Below are 15,358 nucleotides of genomic sequence, written 5' to 3' on the forward strand. Positions count from 1 at the left end.
AACTGGTTGTTTTCATGGCATAGACACAGCTTTTAAGCATAGTGTCCAAATATTCAGAGCTTCAGAAACAATTTTCATTAAGATAATTGCTGGCTTTTTTTTATCTATTACAACATCATTTTTGTTCATTTGAGATAATTATGCTGTTAGATTACCCAATTTTGTCCAAGTTTCAGCCTGTGGTTGTGATGTGAAAATGGAAGAATTACATAGTTCTCTATTCTTCCACCCACTTCATGCGGTGCAACAGTATCACTGGTAGGAACAACAACAGCCAAAAAAAAAAAAAAAAAAAAAAAAATCCCCTCGAGCAAGAGATTGTTTTAGATCATTTGAAACACTCACAATGACTCCTCCAAACAAAATTTTCTGTCATTATGCAAAATTGCTCAGTCTGTGTCTTGTCTGACCGTAAAACTTTTGTCCAAGTATTATGGCATTACTACCTGGGCAGCTGCAAATTTCAGTCTATCCCAAAAGTGTTGATTTCGAACCGGGGACTTTTTTCTTGGTCGGTATATATATGATTATATAAACACATTATATAACTATAGATATATATTAGCTTCACTGTGGACAGTGAAGATGTTCCAGGGATTTTCAGTTCATGGCAGTCTTGAGCATTTATGGTTCCTTGGTTCTTCCTCAACTGCAGTCCAGAAACCTGATTGAAATGTGTCAAAAAGTCCAGTTAAGTTCAAGAAATTGCTGCGTTGATAAAAAAACAACAATCTTGGCTATGAAAGGGAGATTTGAGATGGAGCTTGCTATCAAGGAAGTGTCCAGCCCTCTGTTTTTTAGAAGAATCTTTCATTTCTGCCATCCATATCAAGGTGAGAAAAACCTCCCCATAATATGGGTGCTTCGTACCTGTTTCACTAGGGCTGTGGGAAGAGTACACAGTGCAATTTACAACGCATCATCAAACTCCTGCTTATCCTGTTCATGGTCACAGGTGAACAGGAGCCAATTTCGAGTGACTCAAAGAAATTTGTGAAAACCACACCATATTAGTAGAGGGACAAATATTGTTGGAGGGGATATTTTCGTTTGCAAGACTACTGATTGCTGTAGCAATACAGTACCTGGAGCACCAGGTATTGCAAATGAAAAAGCAGTAGTGAACAGAAGACATGGAATCATGGATAAATCATGATTACATTTTCAGTTAAATGTTAGATTATTAAATGCTCCTTCAATAAAAATAAACTGGGGAGAAAGGAAGGTTAGTCCAGACTGGATGTAGACCTTGTATTCACATGCATGCACTGTGTCTTTCCTGAGTGACTGTGCTGAACAGGGAAGTCAGCCATCCATCCATCCATCCATCCATCCATCCATCCATCCATCCATCCATCCATTTTCTGAGCCGCTTATCCTCACAAGGGTCACGGGAGTGCTGGAGCCTATCCCAGCTGTCAACGGCCAGGAGGCAGGGTACACCCTGAACTGGTTGCCAACTAAGCCACATGGAGACAGTGGGGCAAGGATTTGAATCCCCGCTCCTCTGAACTGTGAGGCCAACGATTTACAGATGCGACACCGTGCCGCCGGTAGTCAATTAATGTAGTTTAAATAATCACAAAACATGGGAAAAAAAAAATCTTAAAAAAATTTAAATTGCAGTTTCAGCTCGTGACGGTTTAATATTTCATGGCAAACATCTGACCGTAGCTACTCTTGTACACAAAACAAAAACAACAACAAAAAACAATGTACAAAAATAAAGAAGTGACAGAAAGAGATATGGTAAAAAATGAATTGGTTTCTCCTTCAGTCTTTTTTGCAAGCTGCAGACAAAGAGAGGCCTGGTGCCTATATTTAATCATATGAAAATCCCAGCTGTGACAACCAATAAGAAGCACATAAAAATAATTATTTTTGATTATTAATCACAGGTTCACATAATGATATTGTGTTTATATCTTGTAATTCTCAGTATTTAACTCAGAATTTCAAATACAGTGGTGCCTTTACCGTGGAATGTGTCAGTAATGAAAAACTCAGGTTACGAAAATTGTCCCCGGAAATTCAGGAAATTAAAGGAAAAAAAAGCTTTCCAATCCCTAAATTCCACTGAACGTAAATATCCTGTATCTGGGTTTGTGTGGTGCGATAGTGGTGCTCTCCCACACTAACACACAGTGGTAAAATACAACTTTTTGTGAGTTTTTCATGTGTTTTTTGTTCGTTGTTTATTCACCATGGCCCCCACGATGCCTTTTGCTTTTCACTCACCCTTCTATTCAGATAGCTGCCCAACGCCAAAAGTAAATTCACAGTTTTTATTATTCTTTACATTATGTACTTTGAATGCTTATTTTTATTGCCGGTGGTGTGTGTGTGTGTGTGGTGTGTGTGTGTGTGCTTGGAATGGATGAGGCTATTTACATGTAAAAAGCCCATCTACTTATGAAAAATGTATGGTATGAAACGAACTCCGGAACAAATTAATTTCATAAGTAGAGGTACCACTGTACTATGACTACCTGAAGTTTTAAACCAATCATTTTGTGAAAATGGGACTTTAAGCAGGATTGTTTCTGTATGGGATAAATTTCATTAATTATTTATTATATATATATATATATTATAATTAATTAACGTTAAGTGCCTTTATCATTATTGATGATAATATATGAAAATGACCCATATAAATGTTCATAAAGCATTGAAGCGTACATTTTATAGGTAAAAAACTAATGAAATATCCATCCATTTTCTGTAGCGCTTATCCGCACTAGGATCATGGGTGTGCTGGAACCTATCGCAGGTATCTTCAGGCGAGAGCTGGGTATACCCTGAACTGGTCGCCAGTCAATTGCAGGGTATATACAAACAAACAACCCATTCGCAGTCAACATTCACACCTCAGGGCAATTTGCAGTCTTCAATCAACCTACCATGCATTTTTTGGGGATGTGGGATGAAACAGGAGTACCCGGAGAAAACACAATAATAAACACAAAATAAAAAAAAAAAATGGAGAAGTGTACTTACTGGATTGTGGTAGCATGGATGTGTACACCTTGGGGTCAATGGTGCTCATTGGTGGAGGCAACAGTGGGTTGGTGAAGCTTCTTAGTGGGTGAGTTGGTCGCACACATGCAGTTGGTATGGTCCGACTTGGACCTGCCTGAGATTCCTCTGATGCGACAGCGGTAGAGGCAGCAGGGGCCCCAGGAACTGGGCCAATGCCTGGAGGATGTTCTCCAGAGGGCACAGAGGAGCCAGGGAGAAGGGGAGGAGGCTGTTGTGGTGGAGACTGCTGTTGCAGAAGAGGATTGGAGGAGGAATCTGTGGATATAACTGGCGAGGAAGAGGTGAAATGAAGGCAAATGAGATGAGGGGGTAGGATAAGCATAAGAAAGGAAAAGGACAAAATATTAGTTGTAATTAAGTACAGAAACAGCGAATTTAATCAATGAAATGCTGGGGGGAGGTGGGTGGCGTGGAGGCTTGTGGGAGGGGGGTGGGTTGATGCTGCCAATGTTATGTTATTAATGTTATGTGATATATTATACTATATATAAATATATATGTATATTTAAAACACAGAATTAGCTTTTTGTGCACCGTATTTTCTGTGCTTTCATCCTGGATCGGGCTGTGCCAATGTGGAATTTTAAAATTACAGACCATCTCATCCTGCACTTTCTACTTTGGTTGGCTTCAGACCACACCTTTCCCACTCGAAAAGAGAAACCACTTTTTCTTCAATTATTCACATACTCCGACAGTCATTGCATCTTAAAACAACAGAACTTATTTTTTAAATTTCTCCATTAATATCGAAAGTAAACATAAGCAACATGTCTAGCTCGTCTTTACTCTATGATTCCCAGACTGGGTTGCGAACTAAAGCAGCAGTGGTGGATGCTGTCTTTATAAAACACATTGATGGGCTGCGTAAGTACTGTAACATTTGTAATTATGAGTGTACGTCTTTAAGAGTGGGAATGGGGGGGTGGGTGTAAGGTAAACTAGGAAAAAAAGCGTGGCAGAGCAACGGTCGTTGTTAGAGAAACTTCCGTGTGCTCTCTAAAAGGAGCTACTTTTCATTTTTTTACAGTACCTATGTGAATTGTGCCATTGGATGTAACAACCAGTCATCCCTCACTCATTGAATCACATTGCAAAATGTCACAAACTGAACAGCTGTATGTTATACTTTCAATTTACATTGGAATTTTTTCAGTCAAGAGGGATCATTGGCTGACTTTTTTTTTTTTTTTGGCACGCCGTCCCGCGATCGACCAAGATAGCCTGCGATCGATGCATTGAGCACCCCTGGTTTAGAGTGACGGCCGGGTCTTGGTAGATTTGCAGTGGTCTGATATGCCTTCCATTTCAGTATGATTGCTTGCACAGTGTTCCTTGAGATGTTTATAGCTTTGGAAATCTTTTTGTATCCAAATCCAGCTTTAAACTTCTCCACAACAATATCTCAGACCTGCCTTGTGTGTTCCTTGGTCTTCATGATGCTCTCTGCACTTAAAACAGAATCCTGAGACTATCACAGAGCAGGTACATTTACAAGGATACTTGATTACACACAGGTGGATCCTATTTATCATCATCAGTCAACATTGGATCATTCAGCGATCCTCAATGAACTTCTGGAGTGAGTTTGCTGCAATGAAAGTAAAGGGGCCGAATAATATTGCACACCCTACTAAAGTATAAAAGCAATAAATTTCATTCTAATTCATGATTGTGTCCCACTTGTTGTAGATTCTTGACTAAAAATGATAATTTTATGTCTTTATGTTTGAAGCCTGAAATGTGGCGAAAGGTCGAAAGTTCAAGGGGGCCAAATACTTTCACAAGGCACTGTACATAAAGCAAACAAGCAACAATAAGAAAAAAGAAGTACCGTAAGTGGTGGTAGACTAAGTGATACAAAAATGGATCGGTGGATGAAGTAAAACTAAGTGGTGGATGGAGGAAAGTATTTATACAAAAGCAAAAAATGTGGAGGCTAAAAGAAGTGACAAAGACTAAATACAGTCATTCAATATATTTCTACTTACAGTAGAATTTACCTCAAGTAAGCGAATGAATCAAATATACATAATGTATTTGGACTGCACACTCAATTACTTCAGGCTGTTTTTTTCCCCCTAGTCTATTCATTTTAAATAGATTTTGGCCAGGTTGGACAGAAATTTAAATAATTCTGTTTTAAACCTTATTCAACTTTGTGTTTAGTCATCCCCATTATTAAGACAGCAGCATGAATAAATGAATGAGAGCTTGCCAAGAAAGCCCATAAAACCAACCTTAGCTCAAACTGGGAGAGTGTGGCCTTACCATATTTATTTACCAAACACCACCGCAATGGTTGCCAGCTAAAGCCTGAAATGATCATTTATCAATGGCTTGTGATATCCTGCACAATAAAGCACTCACAGCCCAAGGATTTTACATCATACAAAGTGTGGTAGACACAAAACTCAAGTATCGCTTTTGGTCCCCCCTTACAGTTAGTTGTAAGTTGCAAGTGCTCTATCCTCCCAGTGTGTCAAATCCATGAATGACTCGGAGTCTTTTTATTGTTTCTCACTTGTCATTGATGCAAGATGACAAGAAATTAAGCAAGTAGTGAATTACCCTTCCCCTCTGCATTGTTTTGCTCTACAGTAAAATTATCTCAAATAAGATGAAAAGCTGCTGCACGGTGGCACAACTGGTAAGAGCGTTCTCACAGCTCTGAGGACTGGGATTCATCGGAACCGGGTGGTTATCAGTTGATAGCTCCGCCTCTCTCTTCACCCGAGTGTCCAAGACATGCAGTCGCAAGTCCGATTACATGACCACAAAGTCGATCATCGACCTAGGGTGTCCTGGTGGCAGGTGGACATGTGGACACCCCTATGCCTGAACATGGTGTTCGTTATGGACAATCTGTGATGAGTACAGAAGTCCAGTAACAGGACACCACTTGGGTTCTGACCGGGGGCGTTCTTCCCAATCACGCCCTTCCAGGTCTCACTGTCATTGCCCATGTGGGCAATAAAGTCCCCCAGCAGAATGATGGAGTCCCCAGAGGGAGCGCTCTCCAGCACTCCCTCTAAGCACTCCAAAAAGGGTGGGTACTCTGAACTGCTGTTTGGTGCATAAGCACAAACAACAGTCAAGACCTGTCCCCCTACCTGCAGGTGGAGGGATGCTACACCTCTTATCCACAGGGGTAAACCCCAACGTACAGGCCCTGAGCCGGGGGGAATTAAGTATATCCACACCTGCTCAATGTCTCTCCCGTGGGCAACTCCAGAGTGGAAAAGAGTCCAACCCCTCTCAAGAGGCAATCTGTACAAGATTAACACAATGTGGGACATTAACACACTTATCTCTTATCTATTCTCAATTAAGACAATTTTACATCTTGCACGACTCTTATAAGGAATAGTTCCTATAAACAGAGTTGTTCTTGTTGCTTTGTTGTTCTTTGTTCTGTGTTTTGAATGTTAAATTCCCGGAGAAAAAAATCTTTTGTGTTTTTACACACTAGGCCAATAAAGCTGATTCTAATCTGCAACCATGAATTTGTACAGTAGTTTAAACTGTCAATTTCAGAATTCATACAAAAGAAACATCCCTTATTTAGAATCAGAATCATCCTTATTGGTATTATTATTATTTTTATTGTTATTATTATTATTCATGCATCCATTTTCTTAGTCGCTTATCCTCACAAGGGTCACGGGGAGTGCTGGAGCCTATCCCAGCTGTCAACGGGCAGGAGGTTTCCAGCCAATCACAGGCGCTCATTGAGACAAACAGCCGTATTCACAATCACACCTCGGGGCAATTTAGAGTGTCCAATTAATGTTGCATGTTTTTAGGATGTGGGAGTAAACCGGACTGCCCGGAGAAAACCCATGCAGGCATGGGGAGAACATGCCAACTCTGGACAGTTGGGCCTGGAATTTAACTCAGTACCTCAGAACTGTGAGCCCAATGCTTTTCAGCTGATCCACCGTGCCGTCATTATTATTATTATTACTAGGCATGGTGCAGCAGCTGGAAAGCGTTGGCCTCACAGTTCTGAGGACGTGGGTTCAATCCCAGAACCTCCCTGTGTGGAGTTTGCATGTTCTCCCCGTGCCCATGTGGGTTTTCTCATGGGGGTCATTTGACATGTCCGACTAATAGCTCCAAATGGATATGATATGCCTTGAATGTATTTTCTTGGAGTAAGTACTAATTTAACAGAATTGTTTTGTGACTTCATAAAACCTTGTCTGGCTTTACCTTGTGTGTATCCTCGGTCCATGGTCAGGCTAGAGAAAGGCATCGGTCTTAAGCTGAATTTGTTGTGTGTGAAGCTGCATGAAGGGGAAGGAAGTATTCCAGGATACTGAGAGGAATCAAGAGATGGCACTGGAATAGCACTGACCACCGCTGAAAAAGAAACGAACAGTGGTCAGTTAGTACAAACTTCACAAACCACTATTGACATAAAATGATGTATGTTTAATCTAGTCCACAATGTTTCACTAAGTGTAGCGATGCTGCTATGTGATGCTAAAGAAACAGAAAGAAGCAAGTTTAAACATTATTAAATTACAAAAGATAAATTCTAATTAAAATGAGCAATGTCAAAATTAACAAAACTAAAAAATATATCCTGCATGCAGTACCTCAGTAAGCAAAGTCTATTGCACTTAGAAAATAAAGGTTGGTCAAATACATTACAATACAAAGCAAAATTGTACAGAGAGTAAGCAGGGATGATGATATTTTTGTATTTCTATGGTAGTCAAACAGTTTTATGAGCTACCCGAGACCACAGTCTTAATTTCCAATCAATTGATGTTGAATGCCATCTGCAACAATGAATTGTAATGAGAAAATCCATCCATCCATCTATTTTTTTTAGCCGCTTATCCTCCCAGGGTTGCAGGAGTGTTGGAGCCAATCCCAGCTGTCATTGGGCAAGAGGGAGGGTACACCGTGAAATGGTTGCCAGCCAATCACAGGGCACATGAAGACAGACAATAGCCACACTTATAATCACACATTGGGCAATTTAGAGTGTCCAATTAATGCATATTTTGGGGATATGGGAAGAAAACAGAGTTCCTGGAGAAAACCCCAGCAGGCACCGGGAGAACATACAAACTCCACACAGACGGGGCCGGGAATCGAACCCCGGTCATCAGAACTGTGAGGGCAACGCTCTCCAGCTGCTCCACCATGCCTCATGAGAAAATATTATTTTAAAAACAAAGTTTCAACCAGAAAATGACATTTTTTGGCCTCCCTTGAATCAAGAGATCTGATTCCACTAAACCCTGATCAATACATGTATTGATTGGAAATTATTGATAATTTGAATGTAGCAAGGTTGTGATCACCATCTTGAAAGAAATTGGTGCATGTTTGTGTGTGCGGGTGGATATCCGCCCTTGTTTATTGTGGAGTCTTTCATAACCACTGCAAACAAAGCAGAGTTTGATTATAGCAGCAAGATAACCACTGATGAGCAAGGATTATTAATAGTCATTGATTTAGATCACTAATCTCATGAGGCAGTGGGGCAGCTGCAGGTTAATGGAGATCTGTGTGTTTATACAATATCTGTGAGTGAGAGACTGACAAAAAAACTGAAAGGTTAAAGAGTGAGACAAGGAAGACCAAATGTGACAAGATCTTGGAACCAGAATGTAGAAGAGAAGAACAAGAAAAGAAGAAAAACAAACCCAGCAAAGATATTGATAATAGTACAATGCAAAGGAAAATTATTTTAAATTAAAATGTATCAAATCAGACTTTAGGAGCTCCACATTTAGAATCCACTGTTGCCTTTAAACAAAGTAAATGCATGCAATAAAGATAAAGTTGATTTGTTTCTGTAAAAGTGCTGTTGAAATTGAAAATTATTGCCCTTGATCCAGAGCAGGCAGATTAACAAATTCGCCTTTGGAGACTTTTAAGAAATAACCATAATTTCTTATATTTCATTAATGAAATTATAACGACTTATTTCTGGAGTGAATAATTCAAAATTTAACACTTAGTTCTAGTCCCATCCATCCATCCACCCATCCAATCTTCTACCACTTTCCCAGGTCAGGTTGCAGGGGAAGTAGCTTTACCAAAGCAAAGCAAATTTATTTGTGTGGCGCATTTTATACACAAGGTAACTCAGTGTACTTTCCATCCATCCATTTTGTGAGCCGATTATCCTCACAAGGGTCGCGGGGTGTGCTGGAGCCTATCCCAGCTGTCAACGGACTGGAGGCGGGGTACACCCTGAACTGGTTGCCAGCCAATCGCAGGGCACATGGAGACAAACAGGTGCATAACACAATCACACCTAGGGGCAATTTAAGTGTCCGATTTTATGTTTCATGTTTTTTGAGATGTGGGAGGAAACTGGAGTGCTCGAAGAAAACCCACACAGCCTTGGGGAGAACACGCAAACTCCACACAGGCGGGTCCAGGATAAAACCCGGGACCATGAGGCCAATGCTTTCCATCTGAAACACCGTGCCTCCTCAGTGTACTTTACATGATTAAAAGGATTTGAATACAAAGATTTTAAACAGGAACAAAAACAATAACAATGACAACAATATATATATATATAATATATATATATATATATATTATATATATATATATATATATATATATATATGCATAAATATATATTAAGAAAAACAGAATACAGTGAAAGAAATATTAAAATTGGGAATACCCTAAAAAGCATGAGAAAAAAAAGAAGAGTTTTCAACCTGCATTTAAAAAACACACACTTGGGGCTGACGTCAAAGGGATGCCCAGACTTCCCTTTCCACAGCAACTTCATCCAGCTCTTCCGGGGGGATCCCGAGACATTCCCACATTAGCCAAGAGACGTAGTCTCTCCAACATGTCCTGGGTTGTCGCCGGGGTCTCTTTCTGGTGGGACGTGCCCAGAACACCTCACCAGGGAGGCGTCTGAATCAGATGCCCCAGCCACCTCATCTGGCTCCTCTCAATATGGAGAAGCAGTGGCTAGACACTGAGCGCCTCCCGTATGACCTAGCTTCTCACTCTATCTCTAAAGAAGAACCCGGAGACCCTGCGGAGAAAACTCATTTCGGCAACTTGTATCAGGTATCTTGTTCTTTCGGTCATTACCCACAGCTCGTGGGGATAGGAACGTACAGTGAAGAAAATAAGTATTTGAACACTCTGCTATATTATAAGTTATCCGACTTAGAAATCATGGAGGGGTCTGAACTTCTCATCGGAGGTGCATGTCCGCTGTGAGAGACATAATCTAAAAAGAAAAATCCAGAAATCATAATGTATGATTTTTTAAAATGATTTATTTGTGTGATACAGCTGAAAATAAGTGTTTGAACACCTGAGAAAACCAATGTTAAAATTTGGTACAGTAGCCTTTGTTTGCAATTACAGAGGTAAAATGTTTCCTGTAGTTGTTCACCAGCTTTGCACACACTGCAGGAAGGATTTTGGCCCACTCCACAACACAGAGCTTCTTCAGTGGAATTATGACCAAAATGTTCCACTTTGGTTATCTGACCACAAAACTTTCTCCCATGACTCCTCGCTATCATCCAAATGGTCAGTGGCTAAGTTAAGATGGGACTTGACATGTGCTGGTTTAAGCAGGGGAACCTACCGTGCCATGCATGATATCAAACCATGACGTCTTAGTGTCTTACCAAAAGTCACCTTGAAAATGGTGGTCCCAGCTCTTTTCAGGTCATTGACCAAGTCCTGTTGTGTAGTCCTGGGCTGATTCCTCACTTTTCTAAGGATCACTGAGACCCCACGAGGTGATATCTTGCATTAGGGCTCCATTCCGATTGAGATTGACTGTCATGTTTAGCTTCTTCCATTTTCTAATGATTGCTCCAACAGTGGACCTTTTTTCACCAAGCTGCTTGGCAATTTCTCCGTAGCCCTTTTCAGCTGTGTGGAGTTGTGCAATTTTGTCTCTGGTGTCTTTGGACAGGTCTTTGGTCTTGACCATGTTACAAGTTTGAGTCTTATTGATTGTATGGGGTGGACAGGGGTCTTTATGCAGCTAACGACGTCACACAGGTGCATCTGATTCAGACGCGGACTAACAGGTCTTTGAGGGTCAGAATTCTAGCTGATAGACAGGTGTTCAAATTCTCATTTGCAGCTGTATCACACATATAAATCATTAAAAAAAATCATACATTTTGATTTCTGGATTTTTCTCTAGATTATCTCTCTTACAATGGACATGCAGCTACGATGAAAATTGCAGACCTCTCCATTATTTCTAAGTGGGAGAACTTGCAACATTGCAGGGTGTCCAAATACTTATTTTCTTCACTGTAGATCGACCGGTAAATTGAGAGCTTCGCCTTTCGGCTTAGCTCCCTCTTTGCCACAAGTAATAGATACAAATTCCGCATCACTGCAGACGCTGCACCTGTCGATCACCCGCTCCATTCTTCACTGACCCGTGAACAAGACCCCAAAAATAATCAAACTCCTCGACTTGAGGCAGGATCTCATCCCCGAACTGGAGAGGTCTCCCTTTTCTGACTGAGGACCATGGTCTCAGATTTGGAGGTGCTGATTTTCATCTCAGCCACATCATTTTCGACTGTGAGCCGCTCCAGTGAGCGTTGGGGAATATGGCTTGATGAAGCCAACAAAACTCCATCCATCCATTTATCCATCCATCCATCCATTTATCCATCCACCCATCCATCCATCCATTTTCTTAGCCGCTTATCCTCACAAGGGTCGCGGGGAGTGCTGGAGCCTATCCCAGCTGTCAATGGGCAGGAGGAGGGTATACCCTGAACTGGTTGCCAGCCAATTGCAGGGCAGATAGAGACAAACAGCCGCACCCACAACAACACCAAGGGGCAGTTTAGAGTGTCCAATTAATGTTTCATGTCTTTGGAATGTGGGAGGAAACCGGAGTGCCCGGAGGAAACCCACGCAGGCACAGGGAGAACACGCAAACACCACACAGGCGGGTCTAGCATTGAATCCGGACCCCAGAACGCTTTACCAGCTGTGCCACCGTGCCGCCTAGAACTACATCATCTGCAAAAAAAAAAAAAAAAAAAAAAAAGATGCAATACTGAGGCAACCACACCAGACTACATCTACACCTCGGCTGTGCCTAGAGATTCTGTCCATAAAAGTTATAAACAGAATTGGTGACAAGGCAGCCTTGGTGTAGTCCAACGCTCACTGAAAATGAGTCTGAGTTACTGCCGGAAATGTGGACCAAATTCTGACACTGGTCATACAGAGTCCGAAGAACTCATAACAAGGGGTTCGGTTCCCCATACTCCTGAAAGATCCCTCACAGCACTGACCAAGGGACATTGTCAAGTAGCTTCTCCAAGTCCACAAAACAGAAGGAGTCTCGTTGAGCGAACTCCTATGCACTCTCGAGGAACATGCCGAGGGTGTAGAGCTGCTCCACTGTTCCATGGCCGAGATAAAAACCACATTGCTCCTCCTAAATCTGAGATTTGACTCCCTGACAGACCCTCCTCTCCAGTACCACTGAACAGACCTTACCAGGGAGGCTGAGGATTATGATGCCCAGTGGTTGGAACATACCCTCCAGTCTCATTTCTTAAAAAGGGGGACCACCATCCCAGTCTGCCAATCCAAAGGCACTGTCCCCCATGTCCACATGATGTTGCAGATTTGTGTCAACCAGGACAGTGCCACAACATAAAGAGTCTTTTGGAACTCTGGGCAAACCTCATTGATCCCCGGTGCCTTGCCACCAAGGAGGTTTTTTACCACCTTGATGACCTCAATCTGAGAGATAAGAGAGCCTGACTCTGTCAGTGGCATGGCCAAGCCACTGGCCTGGGTGGAGTTGCCTCTGGAAGCAGTCCCACACTTGCACTGCATGGACACTAATTAGACCAAGCATTTGAACCTTGAGTGTGTCTTCTGCATTTGCCAGTTGGTTGTGATACTGTGTATTGGATACTCCACTATCGTGGAGCGTGAGTACGCAAGCATTGTGTAGTGCTTCCCTTCGTCACAGCGTTCCTGTGCCACTATGGTCTTGTTACGTCTTGTTCACATTTCCAAGTTTTGCCTCATATTCATTGGACCTTGTTTCACGTTTTTGGACCTTGCCTTTTGCCTTACATTTTTTGTGCCTCTGCCTTCTCGGACTGCTTACCCATGTATGACCTCAGTTTTGAATAAAACCACTCTCAACATGTCAAGTCCTTGCCTCGGAGTTCTGCAGTTGGGTTCAATCCCTTGCCTTGTGCCCATGACAGACTCAGAGAACCCCAACTCTGTTTCTTCATGGGACTGCATTTCAATGGAATTGAGGAGGTCTTCAAAGTATTTTCCCCATTGACTCACCACATCATGAGTTGAGCTCAGCAGTACCCCACTCTCACTACACACAGTATTGACGGTGCACTGTTTCTCTTTCTTGAGACGCCAGACAGTGGACCAGAATTTCCTTGAAGCCGTCGTCCCAGGTTTTTGCCGCAGCAATCACCAAAGCATGCATTCCCCCTGGCCAGCCAGTACCCATCAGTTCTCATGTGAGTCCTATATGCCAAAAAGGCACGATGGGACTCCTTCATCTTAATGGCATCACTCAGTGTTGGTGTCCATCAACATGTTCAGGGATTTCCACCATGACAGCCACCAACCACCTCATGGACACAGCTCCTATCGGTTGGAGGCGTGGAACATAGTCCACTTGGACTCAATATCTCCCACCTCCCTCAGAACATGAGCAAAGTTCTGTTCGTGTTGGGAGTTAAAACTCCTTCCGATAGGGGATTCTGCCAGATATTCCCAGCAGACACTCACAGTTGACCAATCATGAAAACTAGTTGCTAAATCGCACACTGTGGAACAGTTCAATTTGTTTTGATAGTGTTGCTCAGTGTGCGACAGGCCCAAAAAACTGTGGAAAACAACAAATAGTTCCAACAAACGGTTGGACTACAACAAAAAGCAAGATAATTAAATTAACACAAACTGTGCAAGTTTCAGCCAAGTTATATACAGTATATATGGTAGGTTTGCCTTTACTCCGCCCTCACTTTGCTTATACTACAACCCAATTAACAATCGATTCCAGATTTACCTTATTCTTTGCGATCAATTAATAGCCTAATCAATTTAATATGCCCATCCCTAATGACAACAACACAATGTTTATTATCAAACATCTGTTCAAATACTAGCAGCATTGTTTCATCACTGTATCCATTATCGGAGCCACTTATCCTCAAAAAGATCGTGGAAGTGCTGGAGCCTATTCCAGCTATCTTTGAACAGGAGGCGGCGGTTGCCGTGGTCGGCTTAAGTCACAAACAGCTAACAAGCCTTAAAATGAAACAAACCCATACGGTCACATGAAGCATATTGATGAGGAAAGAGTCTATCAAATGGAAAGCCACCTGAAAGAAGTTTAGTCTTGAGGACGGGATAGCAATGGAATGACAAAATGAATAAGAGGAGGGGAGGTTGAGGACAGGTCTATGCGTAGGAAGCCTTAAGGCGTTCCTGTCTCTGGGTGACCTAGATATCACAGCCACACTTATACGAACAGCCACGATGGCATGCCATATTGCAAAAAATAAATAAGTCACCCACTGACTAACACATTCAAAAAATAACAGGGCTATAAGTTGACTTCTGATATAACCTTATTGTGTTTCTTAAAAAAGCAAAACAAGATGCTGAAAATGTCAGATACTGTAAAGGAGGACAGAAATCCTTACAGATACACCAAGAGACAGTGTGAACAACACAATTACAAGTTGAATCTTTCAACCCAATAAGGTGCCAAACAATCCACAAAGAGAAATAAATGAATCATCTACTCCATGGAGACTGAAACTTGTTGCAGAGCTGTTAGAGAGAGAAGGAATCCAGAGAAGTAAATCATGTCAGCAGATGTCAAAAACTAATTTTATAATGCTGATTAATCTAAGGATGTGGAAGGAAAATGGTCAGTGCGATGTTTAAAAAAAACCATTGCACATCCTTTACATAGAATTGGGAAAATGCATAGATGACATTAAATATGAGTGCATTTAAGGGCTATGAATCAAAATGATTAAATGAGGTAGTGTACAATAGGAGGTGCATCAGAACAGCTGTCACAAACTCCAAGCTACAAGTTTTCCCCTTCAAAGAAACTCCCACCACCTGCAATCTATCACACTTTTGCAGCCTTCTCTGCTATGCCTTTATCCAGTCCTGAAAGAATTCTTTTGGGATTCTCTTCAGTGCTGTCTGCAAAATGGGTCCCCTTAATGATCCACTTCAAGAAAAAAAAAAAAAAAAAAAAAAAAAGAAAAATATCACACAGAGCCAGAGTGTGAGTAGGGAAGTT

General features: G+C 41.7%; 1 protein-coding gene across 1 annotated transcript in view; it reads right to left on the reverse strand.

The window, feature by feature from the left end:
• dcc (DCC netrin 1 receptor) overlaps positions 1 to 15,358 on the reverse strand; it is a 312,064-nt gene that overhangs the window by 30,630 nt on the left and 266,076 nt on the right. The window contains exons 27-28 of the mRNA XM_061802018.1: positions 7,258 to 7,407; positions 3,001 to 3,309 (exon numbers count right to left, since the gene is read on the reverse strand). Of these exons, the coding sequence (XP_061658002.1) occupies positions 3,001 to 3,309; positions 7,258 to 7,407 (459 nt within the window). The remainder of the gene's footprint in view (positions 1 to 3,000; positions 3,310 to 7,257; positions 7,408 to 15,358) is intronic.

This window comes from Syngnathoides biaculeatus, chromosome 17 (genome assembly GCF_019802595.1).
Source record: "Syngnathoides biaculeatus isolate LvHL_M chromosome 17, ASM1980259v1, whole genome shotgun sequence".
NCBI lineage: Eukaryota > Metazoa > Chordata > Actinopteri > Syngnathiformes > Syngnathidae > Syngnathoides > Syngnathoides biaculeatus.